The sequence below is a fragment of the Nannobrachium achirus genome, assembly GCF_963921795.1.
Source record: "Nannobrachium achirus genome assembly, chromosome: 5".
NCBI lineage: Eukaryota > Metazoa > Chordata > Actinopteri > Myctophiformes > Myctophidae > Nannobrachium > Nannobrachium achirus.
Genome location: NC_137814.1, coordinates 14,792,069 through 14,817,593, shown reverse-complemented (window position 1 = coordinate 14,817,593; position 25,525 = coordinate 14,792,069). Strand labels below are relative to the sequence as shown.

General features: G+C 42.7%; 1 protein-coding gene across 1 annotated transcript in view; it reads left to right on the top strand.

The window, feature by feature from the left end:
- LOC308284844 (uncharacterized protein) overlaps positions 1-25,525 on the top strand; it is a gene marked incomplete at both ends in the record, with an annotated part of 99,003 nt that overhangs the window by 7,816 nt on the left and 65,662 nt on the right. Inside the window, 2 exons of the mRNA XM_080725571.1 lie at positions 4,999-5,088; positions 18,752-20,197. Of these exons, the coding sequence (XP_080581697.1) occupies positions 4,999-5,088; positions 18,752-20,197 (1,536 nt within the window). The remainder of the gene's footprint in view (positions 1-4,998; positions 5,089-18,751; positions 20,198-25,525) is intronic.

The following is a 25,525-nucleotide window of genomic DNA, read 5'->3' as shown; positions in this document are numbered from 1 at the left end:
ACATGCTCACAACGATCTGCTATTTTCACAATGGAAGAGATCCGAGTCAAACTAAATGTAATGCCAACTCCTAAAATTCCAAGTGCTTGTGCAGGGTGGGGGTCCCCAGTTCAAATATGATTATTTTGGGGGTCGCGGCCTGAAAAGGTTTGAGAACCACTGCTGTAGACGATGCTACAGACCATGCTGCATTCTGCTGGTGCTCATATAGCTACCAAGTCCAAGAGCTGTGTACTGAGGCATGATAATGTGTCCCAGCTCCCTGCAGTGTGTGTGTGTGTGTGTGTGTGTGTGTGTGTGTGTGTGTGTGTGTGTGTGTGTGTGTGTGTGTGTGTGTGTGTGTGTGTGTGTGTGTGTGTGTGTGTGTGTGTGTGTGTGTGTGTGTGTGTGTGTCTGTCAGAGAGAGAGAGAGAGAGAGAGAGAGAGAGAGAGAGACAGGTATGCTGCATGCACATGCATGTGGGTGTATCCCTCTCAAAGGCGCATCTATCTGTGCATGCCTGTGTGTGTGAGTGTGTGTGTGTGTGTGTGTGTGTGTGCGCGTGCGCTTAACAGGACACTGCAGTAACATGTGACTGCAGCACTGTTGAGCATCAGTACCTGCAGACTCACACAGCTGCGGTGACGTCATCAACATGCGCTCTCTCTCTCTCTCTCTCTCAAACACGCACGCATGCACGCACACACACACACACACACACACACACACACACACACACACACACACACACACACACACACACACACACACACACACACACACACACACACACACACACACCAGCTATCATCAACACCAGCTATGTGAGTGCTTTTGCGAGGTGCAGTGTTCAGCAGATATGTCTAAGCCGAGTATGACATAAACAAAGCTGTCACAGCACTTCTAAAGTTCAAGAATGGCTGACAGAGAGACAGACAGACAGACAGACAGACAGACAGACAGACGGACAGACACATTCCGCCTGTACTTTTCTTTTTACCTATTCAACCTTTCAGGTCATAAATTCTTCTTAAAATGTTCTACTTTCCCTAATATTCATGTCACCATGCAGAGGTCATAGACATTTGACTTTTGTTCGTTAAACAATATTTTCTCCAGGCACCATTTTCACGTATACTTTTAGAATCATTCCACACTTTCAACCTCATTAATTTACAATGCAATGAAAGAGCTTAAGACTAAAGGTCTACATAATCATGTCTCACCTTTGTTCTCTGGACTGGTTGAAAGACGTCAGAGCTATGGTAGAGCAACTACACAAGCCTCAAGAAATGGTGACTGTATTGTTCCCATGTGCAATAACTAATTTGGACAGTCTGCCTTCTCAGTAAAGGGGGTAAACCTTTGGACCTCTGCCTATGGTTTTAAAACTAGAGACGGATGGTAATGTGTTTTACAGAGGACTCAAGTTATGGTTGAAATCAAATCAACTGGGCTCACATGAATAGTTGAATGATTATGTCTACTTTTCTTTTCTTTGGTTTCATGATGTAGCCTATTGGGTCAGATATTGGTGATGTTAGTTAATTATTATTAGTATATGCAAATAATTGTTTTGTACTTTGGGTTTTAGATTAGTGTTTTTATAATTTAGGAACGCCTCCTGTTAGTCGGGTGCTAATCAGTCTAAAAGCGCCAGATTTTGCACAGATGTATCCCAGGGCTTGCTCCAATGATTTAGCTAGGGCGCCCGAGTCGGCGACCTTCGGGGTCGTCACAGCGGCCAAATCAAAGTGGGCTCCCATCGACTTTCTATACAGGAGGGAAATACCCAGAAAAAAATCTGCTTTAAGTAGGATGTGAGGGGTCGCAGCATAGAAACCAATGGCTTCCCGCCGTCCATATTTTTTACAGTCTATGATACGAACAAGACGATGGTGTTTTGCTGAAACATGGGTGTATTCCTGCACCCATGTTACAGCACTGGTGGGTTGTTGCCACATACGGTTCATGTTCCTGCCTTCATGGTTGAGCGTTCTGAAGATCCTCTAGTTATCTAATGAGGCAGACATGCCAGAAAACATCATCTTTAAAAAGAGAAGGGATTCTGTTTTGACCTTCAGGCCTGGTACCGTCTGCTGACCTCAGACAGAAGACTGTGTGTGTGTGTGTGTGTGTGTGTGTGTGTGTGTGTGTGTGTGTGTGTGTGTGTGTGTGTGTGTGTGTGTGTGTGTGTGTGTGTGTGCGCACGCGCCTGTGTGCGTGCGTGTTTGTGTGTGCGGGCGGACGGGTGTGCGCGCACGTGCATTCATGCGCGTGTTTGTGAATTTTGGTAGTGAAATACAAATGCCTTATATAAGATACCAGAGTGCAGAGAGAGAGAGAGAGAGAGAGAGAGAGAGAGAGAGAGAGAGAGAGAGAGAGAGAGAGAGAGAGAGAAGAGAGAGAGAGAGAGAGAGAGATGCCCATCCCTGGCATTAATATTTCTTAGACATAAATGGTCTAAGATAAATAGATTAATAGTGATGATATTGAAACATTGTTAGAATAGTCACTCATACTGCAGTGCATGTTTTTCATTGCAATAGTTATCATCAGTGAATTTAATTATAATAAATTACTCCTCCTTTTGCTGGGGTACCTCTGGAACCCCCTTAACGGCCACTTTGAAAAACGACTGGCCCATGGCAGTGGCTCTCAGTCTTTTCAGACTGCGACACCCCAAAATAGTCTTAAGTGACAAGTAGGGATGGGACGATAAGCGATATTATCGTTTATCGTGATAAAAAAACACTCAGGATAATCGTATCGTGGAGATTTAATACATTGTGATATCGTCCTCCGTCATGCACTGGGATCAATTAACCTTTTATTTGCAGAGCTGCATATCTGATACAACTTAAACCCTCTATTATTGGTAAAGGGTACTTATAACAGTCTTTTTTTCACTCTATCAAATGTCTTTGCCAAAAAATAGCCGATCTACAAGCTCGTAGATCTGCTTGTAGATCTGCTATTTTTTTGGCAAATGTTCCGCCCAGGATAATGGATTTTGATTATCGTGATAATATCGTAAATCACAATTTCTTTTGTCACAATAATCGTGATATGAAATGTTCATATCGTCCCATCCCTAGTGACAAGCACTTGGAGTTGACTCAGATGCACAGATAAATATTGTGAAAATACTACTAACGCCTCGCATTGTTGTGAGCTTGTAGATCTGGTTATTTCCCCATTTTTTGCGTCTTTCTTATATTATTTGACGGATTTCGCCAATGTTTGACCAGCGTTTACAGTACAGTTTGTTGATTACTTTTGATCCCCACACAATCACGTGGGGATCCCCCTGGGGGAGAAGCAGTGGCCGATGGAAGCGCTCTGCCTTTGCCACCTGGTTGCGTAACGGTGACAGGCCCTTGGGTGACGGGTCGTGTCCGCTCGTCTCACCATCATCGCGGGCACACATGAGTCCCTGGGTCCATTACCAAACTGTTCCCAGAGCAGACAGACAGATTGGGGTCTGCAGGGTTTCCATTGTGTAAGGCAGGGATGGGCAACTTTGATGATGGCGAGGGCCACTATATTTCCACCTTCACTCCAGAGGGCCACATGTATACATATATACATATTGCTACGTCGTACTTTGTCATTCTAGTATCTCAAAAGAAGCAAACATAGCAGATCTACAAGCTCAAAACGCATCGCGCTGCGATGCGTTTTGAGCTTGTAGATCGGCTATTTTTGCTTCTTTTGAATTGGAATCCTGAAATGTAACATTTGGATTTAATTTCAAACACATTTAGTTATTTACTCATGTTAACTAAATACAAAAAAATAATAATAATAAAAAAAAAATATATATATATTATATATATATATATATATATATATATATATATATATATATATATATATTCATTCATTAAGGTACTATTCATTAAGGTACTAATATAGACTGGCGGAATTAAAGCAGGTCATGCTTGGAATTGTAACAGCTGAAATCAATAATATATCAGTATTCCGGTATTAACCTGCGGGCCGCATTAAGTGAAGGTGGGGGCCGCATGTGGCCCCTGGGCCGCCAGTTGCCCACGTATGGTGTAAGGTCTTCATAAGAAAGCCTGCTTTCTCTCGCATGGATTTTTTTATTTGTATCTCTTGTGTCCCTGGGTTAAGGCCCATTCCCACTGGGCCAGATAACAGATATCTGGAGATATTTCTCCAGATATTTTTCCATTCAAAGTGGATGGTAGATACAGATAAAAAAAATATCTACCACAGACATTTGCCACAGATACTTTTATCTGTGGCAAAACATTTTTTTATCTGTATCTACCATCCACTTTGCATGGAGAAATATCTGGAGAAATATCTCCAGATATCTGTTATCTGGCCCAGTGGGAATGGGCCTTTAGGGTTATGACCATGACCTTCAGTTTAAATCCTTGGCTTTGAAATGGCAAAACATTAAAAGGTCAGACAATGACCTTTTACTCCAGGGGTCTTCAACGTTTTCAGGCCAAGGACCCCTTAGTTGAGAGAGAGATGAAGCAGGGACCCCCACAACCTTTTCATAGATTCTATATAGTTTCATCTTTCGACAGCACAATCATCAGTGTATTTTGGATTCATGTCAATTCGTGTTTTCAGATATTTAACCACTTGAACCGTCAAATCTTGACCTTTCACTCTGTACGCAGTCTGCTCTTTTTCCCCTCTACACCAAAGCTCTTTGCCGGAAATAGCCGATCTAGCCGGCGTTGTGAGATTTTAGTTCTCAGAATATGGATGCTAGGGTTCAAGTGGTTAATATGAAAAAGGAGAAAAAAAAAAAAAGCTGTTCTCACACAAAGATTTGAAGGACCTAGTAACTCTGAGGACCCCCTAGGGGTCCCGGACCCCCTGTTGAAGACCCCTGGAGTAGAGCGATAGTGGTTGGTTCATGGTGCTTTTATTTTATTGCTGACTGTTGTGGATGACGATGATGATGATGATGATGATGATGATGATGATGACGATGGTGATAATGGTGAGTCTCTCTCTCTCTCCCTCAGGTACAGGGATGATGTCTTCAATGATGTCCTCATCAGGGGGACGTCAGGACCCTCCAGGACAGCCTGCCTTTAGCTCGGAATACATGTCTGGTGAGGAAGGAGGGTCTCATCTATTTACTAAGTTGCTTTCATTTTTTTGTGCTTTCGTCTCTCTGTGTGCGTGTGTGTGTGTGTGTCCGCTGCTAATCTGGCAATCCCCTCAGCGCCACATTTCTTGTGCACACTGCCAGTTATCTCCAGTAATTGTTATTCCATGTGTGGTATTGTGTTTATGACATTTACCGTCACTTTTGTAATAGAATCCAAGGGGCTCTGAGCAGAAACCCATATCTATGACATGCGTCATATCCTACTAATAAACGACCGAATGTCTGTCTTTCCGATGTCTGACGGACAGACACACAGACACGCATACTGACATCACTGATACTAAACAGTGCCCAGATTTGGAGATGACTAACATCACTGATACGTCTGGGTTTTTTCAACATTACTTCTGAGACTCCTACATTCAATCCAACGGCGTAGCCACGGGTGGTCGTTTTTGTGTCAACCCAAAAATAACTAAAACCTTTGCGGCTCGGCGATGCGCGGCTATCTAGAAAGCAAAGAAAGACACCATAGTTTGATTTGATCATAGCTTAGTCAATTATGAATTGATTTCTAAAATTAAAACATCTCCATATTGCTTGGGAAGTCCACTTTCCTGACGAAAGACTGTATTGTGTCCCTGTAAATATTTAAATGTTCACTATTTTAAAATAGCCGATGTACAAGCTCACATCTGTGCCCGCCCTCATTGTGCCAGGCCTAGCCAGTTGGTAAAGCCTGGCTACGCCGCTGATTCAATCCCTCATATACTGTGCACACCCCATAACCCAAACTGCACATAATTTGGAGAACATATCGTCACTGTCGGGCAGAAACCTCGTATCTCCAAGTTTCAATTGTGTACGTTTTTTGGCAAAGCAAAAGCCCTGCTTCATATGACCGTCGCACAAGACTATAGTGAAAACAGCAGATCTACAAGCACACAACGCCTCGCATTGCGAGGCGTTGTGTGCTTGTAGATCAGCTGTTTTCACTATTTTAGTCATTTCTTTTAGATGATAAATACAAAAGGAACGGTTATGGACATACAAGGTTTCCACCCGACAACGACGATATGTTTCAATGGGCAAGGACATAGGAAACTAAAAAGCTTATAATACAAACATATTCTTTGAGACAATGAATTATTAGTGGCAAACAGCTGTCGAGTATGGAGATATCGACTACAGAGACGGCTCAAATAACCAGAGAGGAAATCCCCCCCCCCCCCCCTTCAGTTCATCACAGGTGTAACTCATTACGTGAATTAAAAACTAATCCACTAAGAACATCCTGTTCATCGCAAGCATACACACTGCATTAACCCTGTAGTAGTTCTAAATTCTCACACAAAGGAAAAAAGGAAAAAGACAGAAATGCATGGACTTGTTTCGCTATTACATTTCTATGCTATAATACCGCTTGGTTGTTCTTTATTAACTATACTACTGCCAGATTATTTATTTATTTATTGGGTCTGGTGCCATCAAAAAGCGGCTTACCTTTGCGACGTTATAGTAGATAGATAGACATTTATTTATTTATTATTTTTATTTTATTTTGATTGTGCAACAATGCACTTTGGCAGACCAGGCAGCAGAGGGCGGCGTCATGCAAGAATTAATGTGAATTTGGCCGGTATGGCTTGCCATACATTGAGAGCAGTCTCTGGCCACAGAGCCTCAGGGCCAGAGAAAATCAACACAGAAGAGAATTGGTCTCCGTTGATGTTAACGCATAATGGATTTTTAAGACCATCACTGCGGGCAATGTGATTACAGTACACGGCGGCGCGACCCCTCATCAGCTTACGGACATCAACAAGGTAAACGAACGAACGGCCGTATTGGCGCGGCGCGACCTCGAGAATTGGGGCGAACGGGAACGTCCGTAGCGGTATAAGAGTTAACCACTATAATTAATGACTTATGCATATTCCAAATAGCGGAAAACAATAACTGTTGTGATGAGTCACGGCGTGTTGTGAGCTTTTAGATCAGGTATTTTCTCAATGAAAAAATGATAAAAATACAAATCATTTAAATATTATTAAACATTTTGAAAATCTTTAAAACCTTTGTGTATGTATGATCATAATGACAAGCCTAAAATAGCCTTAGGGAAGCCAGGGTTAATATTTTATAGCAGGGGTCTTCAACGTGTTCAGGCCAAGGACCCCTTAGTTGAGAGAGAGATAAAGCAGGGACCCCCACAACTTTTTCCTAGGTTCCATATAGATTCATTGTTTGACAGCACAATCATCAGTGTATTTTGGATTCATGTCAATGTGTGTTTTCAGATATTTAACCACTTGAACCGTCAATACTTTATAAGCTTGACCTTTCACTCTGTACTTAGTCTGCTCTTTTTTACCCTCTACACCAAACCCAATAGCCGATTTACAAGCTCACACCGCCTCGCAGCGCAAGGCCTTGTGAGCTTGTAGATCTGCTATTTTTGCCTGAAGTTCTCAGAATATGGACGCTAGGGTTCAAGTGTATTAACCACTTGAACCCAGTAAAAAAGGAGAAAAAAAATTATATCACGCAAAGATTTGGCGGCCCTCCTGTAGTAACTCTGAGGACCCCCTGTTGAAGACCCCTGTTTTATAGAATGAACAGACTATACAAGTCTTTTCAGTAGTTTCATTAGTTCTGCTTCAATGAGATGCTCTGATCAGCTCTGACATCTGTCCTTCTCTGTTCCCTCTGTTTTCACCTCCTCCGTTTTTCTGCATTCTTCCATCATCACCTCATTGCACCCTCCGTCCATCCACCTGTCCATCGTATGTCCACTGTCTCACTCCTTCTGCCCTTCTGCCTTTCTTTCTCCATCCCACTCATGTCTCTCCGTCCACTGGCTTTATGTCTTTCTCTTTCTCTGTCTCTGTCTCTGTCTCTGTCTCTGTTTTGTCTCTGTCTCTCTCTCTCTCTCTCTCTCTCTCTCTCTCTCTCTCTCTCTCTCTCTCTCTCTCTCTCTCTCTCTCTCTCTCCAGGTCCCATGATGGGTGGAATGGCAGACCAGTGGAACCAGAACAAGTCAAAGGATAACAGCGTCACAGACTCACTGCTAGGTCCACTTTACAGTCTTTCTTTACCGTCTTTACCTTTCTGTTCGGGTGTTTTTCCCTCTTTCACTCACTTTTATTTAGTCTTGGATATGATACTCTAAGAGTGTCTCCCCTCATAGGCTGTCAAGTTTTTTTTCCCCCTCTCTTTCTGTTCATCTGTCCGTAAGCTATCTTCTGTTTATATATTTTAAACTGGTGATGGTTAACTTTGACAGGATGTTTTTAACATGTGTCACATATATCATTTAGCGCTCTATACTGTATACATTATTAAAATAAAAGAGCCCCCAACCTCCAATATGCATCTTCACCAATTGTTTGTGATGTCTATAAACCGTTCACATAATCTGTTAAAAGAATAACCAATCTATACGCTTGTAGGTCTGCTATTCTCACACAATCTTGGCAACATGTTGACAAATCTTCTACTCATTTGGGTCAACAGTATCCAGACGACATCTAAAACATTCTCCATGACACAAAAACATATATTTTTTTGCAAATTTTACACAGTTAAACCATTTAGACCGGGTACGCATTATTTTATGCTTTAACTATTAAAGAAATAGCAGATCTACAAGCTCACAGCGCAGCCCCGAGTGCCGCACTGCGAGCTTGTAGATCTGCTAATTTTTGCCCGATTTTGACCCGATTCTATAAGTGTCTTCTAATTCCTTCTAAGGTTTTTTTTTTTTTTTTTTTTTTTTTTAAACATGTTTCTACGTCAGTGGTTCTCAAACTCTTTCATGTCAAGGACCCCTAGAATTATTATGTATTATGTATTTGGCCACCGACCAAAAAAATATTTTGTATCAGGGACCCCCCAGAAGCAAATATTTGAGTTACAAATGTTCACTTCAAAAATTAGATATTAAAGATTTGCACAAATGTTCATGATTTTTCAAAAAATAGCAGATCCACAAGCTCGCAGCGCGGCACTCGGTGCCGCGCTGTGAGCTTGTGTATCTGCTATTTTTCAATATTTAAAGCATTAAATAATTCTAGGCCCTAAATGTGTGGTATCATGGATACATTTCTGACTGAGACGCCTCTCTCCGTATGCTTCCTTCCTTCATCAGGGTTCTCCCAGTCTGGTATGGGGGGTGCCAATCTTGGCTTTGGTGGCATGGGGACTGGTCTTGGCATGGGGTCTGGCCTGCCACCTTTCCAGTCCACTATGACGTCCAGTCTGGGCCAGTCCAGCTTTGGTTCTGCACTGGATTCCCACAATAACTTGGGTTTGTTTGGTTCAGAGCCCAAAACCGCCACCCGCCACCACCACCACCACCGCCGCCACCACCGGTGGTAGCGCTGCGTTTAAAGACAGCGACCCGTTTTCCTCCGGCCCGGGAATCCTCTCTATGGATCACTCTACAGGTACCACAAAGGGATGGTTGGATGTGTGTCTATCAGCCGAGGAGAGCAGAGGTAGTGTAGGCCTAGCCTCGTAAACCAGTCTCTTCCTGCCTTCATTCGAATCGAACAGAAGATGGGAGGAGTCAGTTTACTAGGCTAGTGTAGGCCAGGGCCAGGAGCTGTGCTTTTATTTAGTTTCTTAGCCTGGGACTTGAATTTAAGTACATCCATTCTCACGCCGTGTTAAAAACGTGATAGTCCTTTTTGCAGGAGGTTGGTTGGATTGTTCACACAGTTCATGCAGAAGGGAGAGAAGTGCATGGAAAGACAGACGCATAGAGAGAGAGAGAGAGAGAGAGAGAGAGGGAGAGAGAGAGAGAGAGAGAGAGAGAGAGAGAGAGAGAGAGAGAGGGAGAGGGAGCAGAGAGAGAGAGGGAGAGGGAGGGAGGGAGAGAGAGAGAGAGAGAGGGAGAGGGAGGGAGAGAGAGAGGGAGAGAGAGAGAGAGAGAGATTTTTTTTTTTCCATCCATCAATCTATAAAAAATATACAGGTAAATCTTTTTCTACGTTTTTTTTATTATTTTTTTTTATGTTAAAATGTATTATCTTAAATGCATTTATAAGCTGCAATCGTCAACATCTAAAACAGGGGTCTTCAATGTTTTCAGGCCAAGGACCCCTTAGCTGAGATGAAGCAGGGACCCCCTTTACATATTGTATAAATGTGTGATGCAGATTTTCATCGATTTCACTGATAGATTCTTAGACTTGTTTGACAGCACTGTCATCAGTCTATGTTAAATTTGTGTTTTTAGTTAAATTACACCAAACCTATTTGCTGAATATAGCCGATCTACAAGCTCTCAAAGCCAGCTGCTATTTTTGGCAAAAGTTCTCCTCAGAATAGGGATGCAAGGGTTCAAGTTGTAGTAACTCTGAGGACCCCCTAGGGGTCCCGGACCCCCTGTTGAAGACCCTTGGTCTAAAAGGTTTCTAGATCTGAGAAGAAGTCAAGTGTTCTCATGGTAAAAACACTTTATTCCTTGACTGATCCTTTCTAGAAGCTTCTCGGTATCTAACAGTTCATGGCAGATGTGACTTATCAAATATTTACACCCCCTCGCCATCGGTTGTTGGTGGCTTTTTATAGCCCTTCTCCTATGTTTGGTTGGCATTCTAGAGATAGCCCTGCTGGCTAAAAGCTGGCCAGTGATGCTACAGCAGCTGGCTGTTCCATTACTGTCACTGGTCAAGTGCAGTGTTTGCTGTAGATGAAATATGCGGGATCAGTTATATGTACTGTATAGATGATCTATAAGCTTATTCCTTTAAAGCTATACTGTGTAAGTTGCTCAACTAGTGGTCAGTAGCGGTATAGCAAACCGTGGTCGCGTCTGCTTTTTTCGGCCGTTTTTCGCCACGGACCGGGCCTTCAGACCACCGCGTCCGCCTCGCCTCGCCGAGACGTATCCGTAGAGGTCTTTCGTGTCCCTCTACGAGCAGCGGTTGGGGACTTACATGCTAAACTCCTAGACCAGTGTAAACAATGCAGTGTACTTCCTGAATAGCTCGGCAGTGTATGATCTGGGCTTTGATTGGCCGGTAGGGAGACACGTGTACAGAATGATGCATATGACGTAATTTTGCCGGGAAAAACAGCCCCGGTCACGGCCACCAGGGCTCAGTAGAACACATATAAAGAAAAGGCTTTGGGAGCTGAAATTAACAGAGTGGGTGTTCTAAAACTTTAGCGACTTAATAATTAGGACAATTTTAAGATTTATTTTATTTAAAAAGTTACATAGTATAACTTTAACTATTTTACTGCCATTTAGGTTGTTTACAGTCTGTTCACGGCCATCAAAGTAGCTTACCTTTGTGATTTTATAGAAAAATACGGCTGTAAAATACAGGCGTATCTCTCATCGAGTTGTGAAAAAAAAAAAAAAAAAAAAAGTCGACCGGGAGTTCCAATGAACGAGGCTGAAGTTTGTCCCTCGGTTGCACCAGATGTAGAGCATAGAAATGGAGAAACTAGATTCCAGGCATAGAAAACGACCAGAAAAGTGATCCTGCAGCCATTATTGTTTATGTGTGGTCAAGATTTGAGACTAGTGTTACTGGAGCTGCTGCTACTGCAGACACCCGCTGTCCCGCGCCACCCCTCATCTGCTCAGACAGGCTCTGCCGGGGAAAGAATGGACGCTACAAGCATTCGTTTGACGGCAAAGGAGTTCACTTGTTGTCAGTAGCCCAATTCATTAACTTCTACTTTTTAACAAATTATACAATGGCCTGGTTCATTACAGTATAGAATCATTAACTGAGAGGTTGGTTTGCTTTTGACAAAACGAGAACCTGAAACATTATGTGACTTTCAGCATGCGCCAGCAAACCTTTTCACTATTCCAAGTTGATGCACGCACCAGTATTTACACCATGGCTTTCCTTCACCTCACAATCATTACATTTGAAGGAAGCTACTGTACAGTATGCAAGGGCCAGTGTTTTTGTAATTGCGTTGCATCATATTGTAGTTACATTATTTGCCATTCATGTTACAGCTTCGCGTTATGTCTGTAAGCAAATTACGAGGAACAGAATGGCACAATAATAATGTTGGGCCGGATAATCTGACTTCCAAGTTTGGTTGGTAAATTACTTTAATTTAACTATAGCTGGATACAGCAGCTAGGTTTTAATTAAGTCAAGGGAGCTAACTCTTCTTTTATTAATCACAGGGAAATACATAAATAGAAATTCTTTGTAGTGGAAATGGCTCTCTCAATCAATAGTTTATTTGTTCATTAGTCAGTCGTATTTATTCTTCCTTTTCTTTTCTATAAGCATTTGTTTGGGCTTAACAGTGAATAACTCATTCTGTAACTAACGAGGCAAGGTATTTAATATGTGAGACAGAAGTTAGTGGTTGAATTAAACAGTAACATCCTCAGTGTTAACCCCTCAGAGCCCTATTTTTGTGCGGACAATGGTGACAATGGTTAAACACAAAAAAAAAACTGTTGTGTGCCATAAAGTATGGAGAATATCCATATAGATAGAAGGCATGTCATCCATATCGTCACTGTCGGGCAGAAACCTTGTATCTCCAAGTTTAATTTTTTTATGTTTTTCTTCTCAAAGTAAAGCCCTGCTTCATCATACAAGGCCGTCGCACAAAAGTAGTGAAAACAGCCGATCTACAAGCACACAACACCTCGCATCGCGAGGCATTGATAGACTGTATACTGTATACTGTATACTGTATACAATATACTGTTTACTGTTTGCCATAAAAAGTCAGACTCTGAGATTGTTTCTGATCATAAACGTGAGACCCAATCATCTCTTCTAATGCTGCAGATTGCTGTGTTTGAAACAACAGCAACGACACACCAGCAATAATGCTTTTCCTGGCGGTGGGCCAGAGTCCAGATTAGAAGCCCCTTATTTAACCCATTTAGGCCTAGGATTATTGACTGCTTTAACCATTGAAAAATAGCAGATATACAAGCTCACAGCGCGGCACCGAGTGCCGCGCTGCGAGCTTGTAGATCTGCTATTTTTTTAAAATCATGATTTTTCTTTGCAAGTCTTTGAATATATCTATTTAAAAGCGAACATTTGTAACTCAAATATTTGCTTCTGGGGGGTCCCTGGAACAACATGTTTTGAGATGGGGGTCCACGGCCAAATACATGTAATTTTGGGGGTCCTTGACATGAAAAGGTTTGAGAACAACATGATTTAGAAGAAGGATTTAGAAGTCGGGTCAAAGATCGGGTCAAAGATATTCAAAGACTTGCACACATTTTGGCGGTTTTTCAAAAATAGCAGATCTACAAGCTTGCAGCGCGGCACTCGGTGCCGCGCTGTGAGCTTGTATATCTGCTATTTTTCAATAGTCAAAGCATACAATAATGGTTAAAGTGGTTCAAATCTAACGCGACTCGGGCGCGTTCCAGGTATTTGAGAGTTAATAGTGCATCGTATGAAATATGGATGATAATCCTGGCACATCCTTCCGGTCTGATAACTGTTTATAGTTGTGTAAGCGGTGAAGGGCACTTGGATGAAATAGCCCAGTTGAATCAATGTAAACCTGTGGGCTAGGCTGTCACATTCAGAGAGCCATACACAATGGCTTTATTCTGTCTTATTATGTCTTGTTATGTCTTAAAGTGTACTGTAAAATAGGATGGGACCCATGTATCTCTACTCTTATTAATAGTGATGTACAGTATAGGGATACGAGGGAGGGGTGGTGGCTGTTAGAAATGAGATGTAGAAAGAGAAGACTTTATTGTGGATACAGATCACATGAGACACGATGAGATTCTAAGGTTGACCTCAAACTGTTCGTTATGTCTCTTTGTCTCTTAGTCTCACTCTTTCATTCTGTGCGGAGAAGATGCCTGTTTGTAATAATAGACGCGTTGCTTCAGAGTAGAGCCAGACAGTTTCAGTTTCACCGATAATCGGTCTGACCTTCTGGACTACTTCGGTATCGGAAAAAACATGCACCCGAACTTTTAACCACTTGCCTACCCGTCATTGTAGGCAGACATTTGCTAAAAGTTTTTAAAAGTTTTCAAAAACAGACGATCTACAAGCTCATAACGCGCCGCATCGTGAGGTGTTATGAGTGTGTATGTAGATTGTGTAATCTATATTTACTTGTTGGCTTGTTCTTTTACAATTACTGTTCCCAAAGGGGACTGCTCATGACTCCGACCTCTCCATAGTCCGACTTAGTGTCGGCAGGTTAGCTACTCACCAGTGTCGGCAGGTTAGCTACTCACCAGCGTTAAATTTACTGAGGTTAGGGTAGGGTTAGGGTTAGGTTTAGGCCTAGTTTTACTGAGGTTAGGGTTAAGGTTAGGTTGACATGTTACCGTTCCCAAATAGATTTAATTTTTTTCAAGATTTTGCAGTCTTTTATAAGATATCGGTTAGATTAGAACATCGGTAATCATTGGTCTCTCTCTCCCAAATCGGGTATTGTTCGGGTTCTATACTATAATAAAACATAACTGTAGATGGTAATGACATCGTTACAACACAAAACAGTGAGGAACAAAGACAAAAGAGAGACTGCATGCCATGTACAGTATGCATGCTGTGCTACGTGATATTGTGTTTGTACGTAAGGGTAATTAATGTCACTGTACAGTATGTTTTGTATGTTTTTGAAACCGTGCATGCATTTACTTCATCAATGCTATTTATAATGGATTCTGTGCATTTCTCTTGTGTCGCTGTTGTACATCGTTTCATTCAGATGCATTCGTGTGTGTGTGTGTGTGTGTGTGTGTGCGCGCACGTGTGATCGCGCACACGCGTGCGTGCGTGTGTGTGTTCTGTACTGTCTTGCTTTGGTCATGATAAAAAACAAATGTTCCATTTCTTTTTGCCATAAAAAGTCAGACCCTGAGTTTGTTTCTAATCATAAACGTGAGACCCGATCTGAGGCGCGCTTCATTTAATACACCTCGTTTGTAGGTTAACCAGGTGCTTGACTCGGGTCCCCTCTGTGTCTGTGTGGCCTCTCCTCTGTGCGTTTGTTTTGCTCTACTGCGTGTGCCTGCTCTCCACACATGACCTGCTCTGCTTCCTAGCCCATATGACGATGATGATGATGATGATGACGATTCTGAGCATTCAGTCATAATTTGTTTCCCTTAAGAAAGAGAGAATCACACCAGTAAAACTGTTTGAACAACACAATGAAAAAGAAAATAATAATAATCCAAGAATTGTTTAATAGTATCAGTCTCAGCAGTACCTGTCAACTTAAAGGAATTCAAAGATTATGGTCACTTTTGGCCTTGATGTAACTGTAACATTTTAGTCTTCTTTTCTGTTGAATCAAGTGTCTGTTATGCAGTAGGCGTTGCACTCCATCACTCTGTATGTCTTACATTTCCCCACTCAGTCTTACACATTATTGCATAGAGCTGAACTCAATGTTTGACTGAATTCAAATAATCGCATTTCAAATAATTTCCGCAAAAAGAGGTCTCTTTGTCATTCTGCATAGAGAATCCTCACTAGTTCCAGTATTAATGAACATGGGGCCAGTTACAAGCTTACGGCAGACCAAAATGTTAGTTGCCATGGGTTCAGTTACAACCTGTTCACAAAATGTATGATGAAGATATATATATATATATAATGAAGATATTATAATCAATAAGTTGTCTCGGTGCAGTGTGAATAGACTACTACTGTCTTGAACAGAAATCACTTGATTATGCCATCTAAAATCTGTAACAGTTGATAAAGAACAGCATTCATCAAATATATTTATAAAAGTAGGCACCTTCACATACGTCTGTATGTCAGATGTGGGGGCTGAGAAACGTGTAAATCACCATTGGATGACACACGGTTAAAATGTATGTTTTTTTGTCAGTGTTTTACAGAAGGGGACATCTGTCTAGAACAGAGTTGGTTTGGTCCCCACAAAAGTAGACCATTTGTACGGTATGTCCCCACAGAAGTAGACCAATCAAATGCAACAATAGCACTCAGCTCTCACTGCTACGCCAATCACAGCTAAGCAACATTAAAGGGATATTTCGCCCCCAAAATGAATTTCTTTTATCGATTACGCACCCCATGGAGACTTGAATTCAGCAGTTCCGGATGGAGACACAAAGAGTCTACATCGATCCTAAACGTTGTTATTTGGGTGAACTATCCCTTTAACATAATTAGCACATCATAGCACCCAATGTAAAAGGATGAAGGAAATCAATTCGCCCATTACAGACTAAAGACAATTGAAATTTTAAGATGTACTGTATAATATGAAAAACTAAAAACAAATGTTTAATACTTTTAGACTAGAATATATCCTTGGTCATAATGGAGATACAATTAACAATAGACGCTGTTTTTGTGTGTTATTATGTCAAAAGTCCCTAAAAGTCCAATCATAATTGCTTTCTGTCAAACACAAACGTAATGCATGATTAGTTCAGCAAGACCCTACTCTGTTCTGATTCTAATTCAAGGTGACGTCCAGGCGGTGCTTTTGGAGACATTCCCGTTTAAAACTTAAACAGTACACTGAAATATGCATCTGAAAACATTTATGGTGAGAAATAGGCACTGCCTCTCTCTCTCTCTCTCTCTCTCTCTCTCTCTCTCTCTCTCTCTCTCTCTCTCTCTCTCTCTCTCTCTCTCTCTCTCTCTCTCTCTCTCTCTCTCTCTGTGCCTCTGTGCGTGAGTGCCGACACAACCTTTATAGATCCTTGTACCCGGGGGGACGGGACCGTCAGGCTGAGACTGTGATTGGCTGAGACACAACCAGCCTCTGTTTTACAAGGATTTTTCACAATCAAGGTCGCAAAAAAGCCATTGCAGTTGGAAGCCATTTAGCCAGAAAACTGATTGTAGCTCTTATTAGACTGGCTTTATTGTGTCATTTTTATTTTAAATGTGACGCCGCAAAATGTTACATTATGATACATTAGGCCACATGGTCTCTCTGTACAGTACACCCGCTTCGAACGTTATCATCGGCGATTATCAATTCTTATCAGCCATTGTAAGGGGCCAGTAGGGCCATGCTCTGCAGACTGAGTCGGTCAGAGTGTTAGTGCGCATGAGCCGACACATGTTGACTCGAATAGTTATCTGCCCTGGGTGGGAGGCGAACCTGGACCATGGTGATAGTGGCCACCTTGCTCTACTTACTGCATGAGCTGCTGGCCAAACCTCATTTTTTTTGTGTTATCTTTGACAATTTGGATACTGGGGGACTAATATTTACTATTTTGTCCATAACGGCACATAACTCCACACATGCGACCTTCGCACCGCTCGACACGGCAACTCGCTTGCTCGGCGGTGTCTTGCGGGGCTCAAGGTCGCCCGCCTGAGACGGCGCGCCTCTGTCGCGGTTTCTGTGGCGTGAGCAGTAGCGTCGGGTGGCTGGGAAACCCAAGGTAGTGGTTTCAAATCCTACCCTGGGATTCCCTTTTTTATTTGACCACTAGAAGGTGCATTTGCATTACTTATGAAGCGCAGAGCTTCAGTCTGCAGAGCATGTATACATACAATCAGCTGATAAGCGCTTCAGTCTGCAGAGCATGGCCCTACTAGCTCCATACAATCCGCTGATAAGAAGTGAGAGCAGCGCCTCTCGCTGACTCGTACTGACCAGTTTGTTGAAGCTTATTCATTATAATTGTCAAATTTGCTACGAGAGCACCGCACCGTGCCACATTTGTCACAAATCGATCAGTGAGCGCCACCACTATATACTGTAAGTGTCCGCCTTTAGCTTCCTCCTTCCCAGCTGGAATCCAGCCTTCAACCGCACAGCAGCGGGGGTGGTAATCCAATGATCACCATAGCGATTTCTATCGTTTCAACAAATAAGCCAAACAAATTACTTGACATCAACAATGTTGCAAAAACTAATCTAAAGAGGTAATATCATTTTTATATGCACATATTTTGTAATAAAATACATTTTCCCGCAAGGCGACTTCTTGGTTTTCATAGTGTGGGCAAGGGGAAACGGACCGACCGACAGACAGTAGAGCACGTACAGCACAGTGAAGTACAGCAGAGGCGCGCCGCGACGTCATCGACAATATTAGCCAAACACCTGATTTTAATTAGCTTTGTTTTTGCGTGTCGTAACAGCTTCAAGTGTTTTATGAGATGCAGAATGGCCTCTGTGCAGTGTATGCCAAATGTGACCTCTTTACTTATTTAAAGCTTTAAAAGTGCAACAAAAACTCAGCACTAAGAAATATCTAGGTTGTATTCGTTTTCTCTCAACAGAGAAATAATCTCTATGTAATGTGTCAAGGCTTTTCATCTATAGCTGGTGCCGGTCGAGTTGTCTGTTGCAATCACAACGGAACTTTAACATATCTGTATTTTCTTCTCTTGTAACATACAGGCTGCAACAATTAAACAGGCCAGCCCAAACAACGCACGATTAAAGTATGATATTCCTAATTAAACTAAGCCACTTATTAATTACTTGCCAATAACCCAATGGTGATTTTCATGTGGACGTAAATGAAAAAAAGGCACTTTCCACTGAATTAGTAATGTTAAGCATAATGAATAATTTCAAAGGGTCCGAGAGTGGCTTTCCCCTGAAGGCTCAGATCACCTCCCATATGGTAACCAAAACATATGATAGCTTTTTTGCAGCTTTTCTGGCATAGAATGTGATTGGTTCTTATAAACCCCTCCCCCCCCCGGCAGCTCCCGTCCTCTCTCCCAGCGGCTCATTGGACGACAGCAGCCCCACCTCCTCCAACTCGGAGCCCCTCAGCCCCGAGAGAGCTGGGGGAGAGGTTGCCAAGCAACAGCAAAGGAGGAGGAAGAAGAAGAGGAGGGGCCGCGACGAGGTCTACGACTTCTTGGATAGGCAGGAGAAAGTGGAGAATAACGTCGGCCCGTCGTCGGACAACCGTGGGGCAATAAGCCCCGCCTCTTCCCAGGAGAGGGACGGGGGAGGGGGGGAGGAGGAGGAGGAGGAGGAGGAGGAAGAGGAGAACTGGGAGTGGGAGATGAGGGGGAGGGGAGGAGGGGGCAGGGTGAGAGGCAAGAAGAGTAAGAGTCGAATGAGGCTCCCTGAGGAGTGGGGTGCACCCCAGGAGCCCGCTTCTCCCACCCCTGCCGCGGTCGCTGACCCCGCTCGGGTCACGACTGCCGGCGCTGACTCCAAAACACAGCAGGAGCTCAGCCCAAACCCTAGCCCCAGCCCTGCTGTGCCCTTCTCTGACCGCTCACAAACGCCCACTAGCTTCGCCAACCCAGGCCACAATAGTTACGCGGCAGAATCACCACCGCGCTCTTACGAGCCCATGTGTGTGGATGACTTTGGCGCGTCCGCTAAAGGTGTCAGAATGACGGATGGCGCTAAGAATTCTTCATTCTCGTCTATTGGCAAAGTTGAAGCTAATCTTAGCTCAGGGGCTAATGGTGCCGGCAAGGATAGCAAGCCTGCCGATGTTGGCGACAGCCTGGCGTTATTATCTGGGGACAATCTGAGCCCGGTCTCCCAGACCTTCTCTTTTCTGGACTCGGTCCTCCAGACCCCCCCGGCCTCTACCCCCGGCTCCCAGACCACCACCCCCAACACCACCACCCCCTCCCTGGCCACTGCACCCCCTACAAAGACAACCCCACCAGAGACCTTCATTCCCGCTTCACAAACCTCCGTTATCACCCCTACCGTAGCGCCCTCCAAGAGTAGCTCAGACCTTCCTCCCACTGCCACCTCCTTATTTAACCCCTCTCCTTTAGACAGCACCGAGTCAGACAAACCCACTTCTGTAGTCACGGTTGGGTCTGGCCTCAACCCCGATGCCAAGCCATTCGTGCCATTGGCCACACCAACTAGCTCTACTCCCAATACCACCGCAGCACCGGGCACTACCACTGGAACCACTCGCACGCTAACCCATAGCTCGTCAGCCACGACCGTTGTGACCGAGGCCATCTCCTTTAGCTCGATATCCTCGCCTGCTAAATGTGAAAGCACTCCCTCTTTTCAATTTGCCACTCCCACCACACGTGTTGTAGCCACGCCCGTTAGCTCAGTAAACACTTCCCCTCCTTCCATCACCACCGCAGCCCCTCCCTCTCTCCCTGCACACTCAGAGCATCAGGAGTCCAGGCCGCCACTGCTTCCCCTGCTGGAAGGTTGGTGAACTACAGGAAAGATTATGATAACAGGGGTCTAATAGATGAACATAGTCACCATAGGCTACTGTTGTAGGAGACTGTTATTGCTGATAGTTGGCTGTCTTTCTAGGGGGGGCTTTAATTGCATGCCAATCTGTCTGTCTGACTGACCACCAGGACTGCTTGGTATTCAGTCTGGTCCTTTTTGTTATATCTTTGTAATAATTAGGGCCCGACAGATAAATGTATTCCACTAATGGTTAATGTTAAATATATTCACATGAGGAAACAGAACAAGATTCATTACGTTTTTTAAGAGTCTACTGCTTTTAGACTTTTACCACCAAGCAACTTGATGTGCATTTCTTTTATTGGTCAGGCCCTATAGTACCAGTGACGCTGCAAGGGCAAGCTAATAATTGTCATTGTCATTTCCCTCTGTCTACCTCTGTGCTTGGCTATCTACACAGTATGTTGCGCTATTATTTCTATAACAACTTGACTCGTTGAATTGTTGCTTATGACAGCTTTGCTCACTTATGCTTATTCCAACTGTCTTTCCATCTGATTGTTGATTGCCGGTCAAGCTGTCCACTATCCTCTCCGCCAAAATGCACAGACATCCTCTACTGTATAGGTGCTTGGCCTCAGGGTGCAGCTAATAACTCAAGAAATGCCACCAGACTCTTAATGGCTGTCAACAGCAAAGCAAAGTTGGATTCTTCATTTTACAGTCTGTTGACAGTAGAAACAGACAAATATGTCAAAGTGGGCAGCTCAAATGAAATCTACTGTAGATAATTGTTCTTTGGCATCACTGGATAGTACACAGCCAGTTAATATGTTATTCCCTGCTTGTCTCCTGTTTTTCTTTTGTTTTACTCCTCTTCATGTTTATCTCTGGCATGATACAAGTCTGTACTGTGCTATTGCTTTTAATGTATTATTTATTTGGACTCATGAGTCCTCCGTCAATTATGATCAAACTTTTAGACCTGACAGGCTTTAAAAAATTGCCAGCAAAGCAATCACCAAATAAAAAAAATAGAAAGATATGAGCTTTCAAGCAAAAAAAAAAAAAAAAGAAGAACAAAAGGCTAGGGTTGCCAGTGACATGGCTTACAATTTACAATTTAGGCATTTATCAGACACTCTCAATCCAGAGCGACTTACAGTAAGCAACACATTCATCAAATGCATAGAGACAGTCCTCTGATGTTGAGATAGATCTGTTTTTTTTCTTGTTAGACCATTCGTGAAGTGGTCCAATTGCTGGGGTCACCTTGGCTTAAACACCCCACCATTTTTGTTCCACACCTCCAAAGATTTATAGCTCTATTCCCTTACTCCATTACTCCGTTCTCTTTCTCCTGCTAATACTGGGTCTCTGTCCCAAACAGCCGACTGTCTGGGGCTGCCCACAGTCCTGCTGAATTGAAGGTTTTTTTTTGTTTTGTTTCTAGTGTGATTCTCTCTATACCGTACCTGTCCTCCTAACCCCCTCCCCCACCACTAAAACCTGACATTTGCGTCACGCTGATGAGAAATGCACTTTTAAAGGAGCACTCCAAGCCATTTTCTTATCATCAAGTATTGGTCCTCCTCACTATTGCTCATTGTTATAAGCACTATTTCCACCTACTCCCCCCTGTGTCTCAGAGGTGGGCTGTGTAGACAGTTCAGAAACCGGCCTACAGTACCAATGACATCATCTGTGGGGATCGCAATCTAATTGAAACCACAGACTTTTTCTAACTGGGACAGAAGACAATATTCTTTTCATTTATAATATATATATATATATATATATCGTCATTGTCGGTGTAAACCTCGTATCTCCAAGTTTCAAATGTGTACATTCTTTCGCAAAGTAAAGCCCTGCTTCATCACTCAAGGCCGTCGCACAAAAGTAGGGAAAAAAGCAGATCTACAAGCACACAACGCCTCACAGTGCGAGGCGTTGTGTGCTTGTAGATCGGCTGTGCAAGTGCAAAACGAACGGTTTTGGACATACAGTACAAGGTTTCCACCCGACAACGACGATATTTATTTTCTTTTTTTAAATCTTGTTTGTTATGTTATTGGTACAGATGTGCCGTTTCAAGTCTTCAGGCTACACTGTTCTTTTCCTCAAAATGTCCTGCATTTTTCCCCACAGGTTTCTTTCCCTGTTTTGCCTTTCTAGTTTTTATGGAGAATGGAGCATATTTTTGCAGAAAGCCCGCAACTGGCAAGAAACCACTCTATGCTCATTGAAAAGCAGAATCCACCTTCATAGGTATATTTAAAATTCCACGTCGGAGAAGGTCATAAAAATAGCAAAAATAGCTGATCTACAAGCTCAATATTCTGCCAATCCACTGGAAACCTACTGCCTTGCCAATGGCAGGACACGTGAGGTTTTGAAATGGCACATCTGTGGGCAGATTTCTGTCCACAGCCCACCTCTGATACGCAGAGCGAGTAGATAGAAATGCTGCCATCTTATAATGAGCAACAGTGAGGACCATTTTGTATGAACATAATATGGTTGAAAATGAAGGGTTCCTTTAAGTGATAAACCGTTTGGCTTTGGTCTTCAGGTGGGCCTAGAACGTCTTTCATGCTGGTGTGGTACAGTTCAGTATGTGTCAAAAACTAAAATGTATTGGAATTTATAGAAATTCCAACCTGGATTTTGAAGCACATACCACGTGACTCGTGATGTTTGGTGTTCAAACTTTTGGAGGCATTGTAGGGTCGATGTTTAATTGTTAATTTGTTGTGATGAAGTTGACAATGTGAAAGAAATAATCTCCTTCTCTCTCTTTCCCCTCTTCTTTTTCAACTCGTCGCGTGACTCTGAAACCTCAATTAGGTGAGTGATACTTTAATCTAACTCAATATTTATTTTCTCGCAGTGTGATTTGTCATCAGTACATTATGTATATTTCTGACTACTATACTTTATTTTGACATATTTGAAATTATTGGATAATATAATTTGTAAAGGGAACGTCTCATAATGCAATATGTGATGTTGCATCACATGGTACCTCAGGACCTGGGGTGAAGCTCTGTGCTCTAGCGTTTTCCATGTGTCTCAATGCATCCCGTCTCTGTGTCTTTTTGATGGTTGAAACGAAAGGCTGTCCCCTTCTTGCTGCAGAGGACAGCAGTGACCCAGGCCATCTACTCTGTCTATTCAGTTGTCACTAAGTTGTCCTGTGGAGAGATGACTCTGCTTTTAACTCGCCTCCCCCTCAGAGCTGTGGCCCCTGAATGTCACTGGTAGCTGACACAGATGTACAGGGGCGTCACAAGTGGGGGAAAAGTGGGACTGAGTTACTAGGGCCCAAGGTGGAGGGGCCTTACTTATTTTATTCTTTAACTATTAGAAGCATAGCAGATATACAAGCTCACAACGCTGTGAGCTTGTAGATCAGCTATTTTTGAAAAGTCGTGAAAATGTGTGCAAATCTTTGAATATATGTATTTTTTAAGCGAACATTTGCAACTCAAATTCTGCTCCTGGGGGGGTCTCTGTAACGAAATATTTTGAGATGGGGGTCCGTGGCCAAATTGGGGGTCCTTGACATGAAAAAGTTTGAACACCACTGACATAGAAACATAGGTTTTTCAAAAAACCATAGAAGTAGAAGTTGTATAACTGCTATTTTTCAATAGTTAAAGCACAAAATAATGCATAATAATGCGTTCCCACTAGTCTAAATGGGCTAAACCCCCTCCCTCTATGAAGAACATTCATAGGGGGCCCGCAGTGAATCCTTGTACCCAGGGACCATAATTTGGTGTGACGCCCCTGCAGATGCAGTCAAACAAAAGTCATCACAGCCTTGTATGTCGTAATGTCAACTTAATGATCATTTGTACTACAGTATTCTACTACAGTACTGCCTGTGTGTGGCTACAAGACGGTGTCTAATAACGGCAAGGCGTCCCCGTGAATCTATAGTAGATATGTCATGTATACAGTACATACAGTACATACATACTGTATACATCCATACATACTAGAGCTGCACAATACATCGTTATCGTATTGTTATCGAGGTATGACCATGTACAATATCGCTATGGTCAATATATTGTCTATTATTGTTGCCCATATCGCCCATATCGTTGCCTTTTGCTACTCTTAGAATATCAAATAACAAGTGTGGGAACCCATATAGCACTTAAATCAAGAGTAATATGGACTTAGTTTAATAAATAAACTAATAATGCTTAGTTTTCACTGTTGCAACACTTAAAATATTGAATATGAAATGTGTACGGTAATATCATATATCGTATCGATATCTAAATATTTTGCATAAATACTGAGATATTCTAATGTGTAGGATAACATTTTGGTTTGGTTTGTTATCATTTTGAATATATTGAGGCATAAATGCAGATAAAAACTGAAACTGCACAGTAAGTATACAATACTGAACCAGTATGAACCACAACTTATATCTTAAACTCAAGTAAGGCCTACTTTACTTTACTACTTCATATACACTAACCACTTCAGCCCTATTTAAACTTTTAGCTATTTTCAAAAGATTTTTATACATTTTACACATGACAACATGATAACCAATCAGATGAGGCTTTGGGGGAAATGAACTGGAACACGAAACAGGTATGCCACCTTCTGGACACCTGGGGGAATGCAGTTATGCACAGAGATGATTAACAGCATTGACATCCCTGTTGAAACACTGTCACCTACAGCAGTGGTTCTCAACCTGTTGGCCCCAGGGGGGTCCCCAGATGATTAACTTAATGTGCAACATTGTTTTCTCACTCAACAGTAAACAAACCAACATAAAGTTTAAGTGTATAGACTCTATATAGAGGGTATCTGCACATTTCTAAAGTGACAATTCAAGGACTTTTTAATACCTCTAAAATGACAAATTAAACATAATGGCCAAATTGTCAAATATTAGAGGCGCAAATTGTGAAAATGTGAGGCGTTGTGAGCATGTAGATCTCCTATTTTCACAATAGAACTGTGTTATAAAAATGTAATGCCTCAACTCTTAGTGCTCGTCAAGGTGTGTGTGTGTGTGTGGGGGGGTCCCCCAGTTAAAATATGATTATTGTAGGGGTCGCGGACTGAAAAGTTTGAGAAACACCCCCGCCCCCAGCCCCCACCAATGCAATATTGATGTCAGGGCCTTATTTTTCCCCTTATGTAAGGCACACTGTGGCTTTTTATAGAAGCTGGTCTCTGTGTGTGAAAAAACAGACAGAGTGGATGCACATTCACATCAATACACCTGTGCATGCCGGTCAGTGTGCGTGTGTGTGTGTGTGTGTGTGTGTGGGGGGGGGGGGGAAAGATCTCATTCG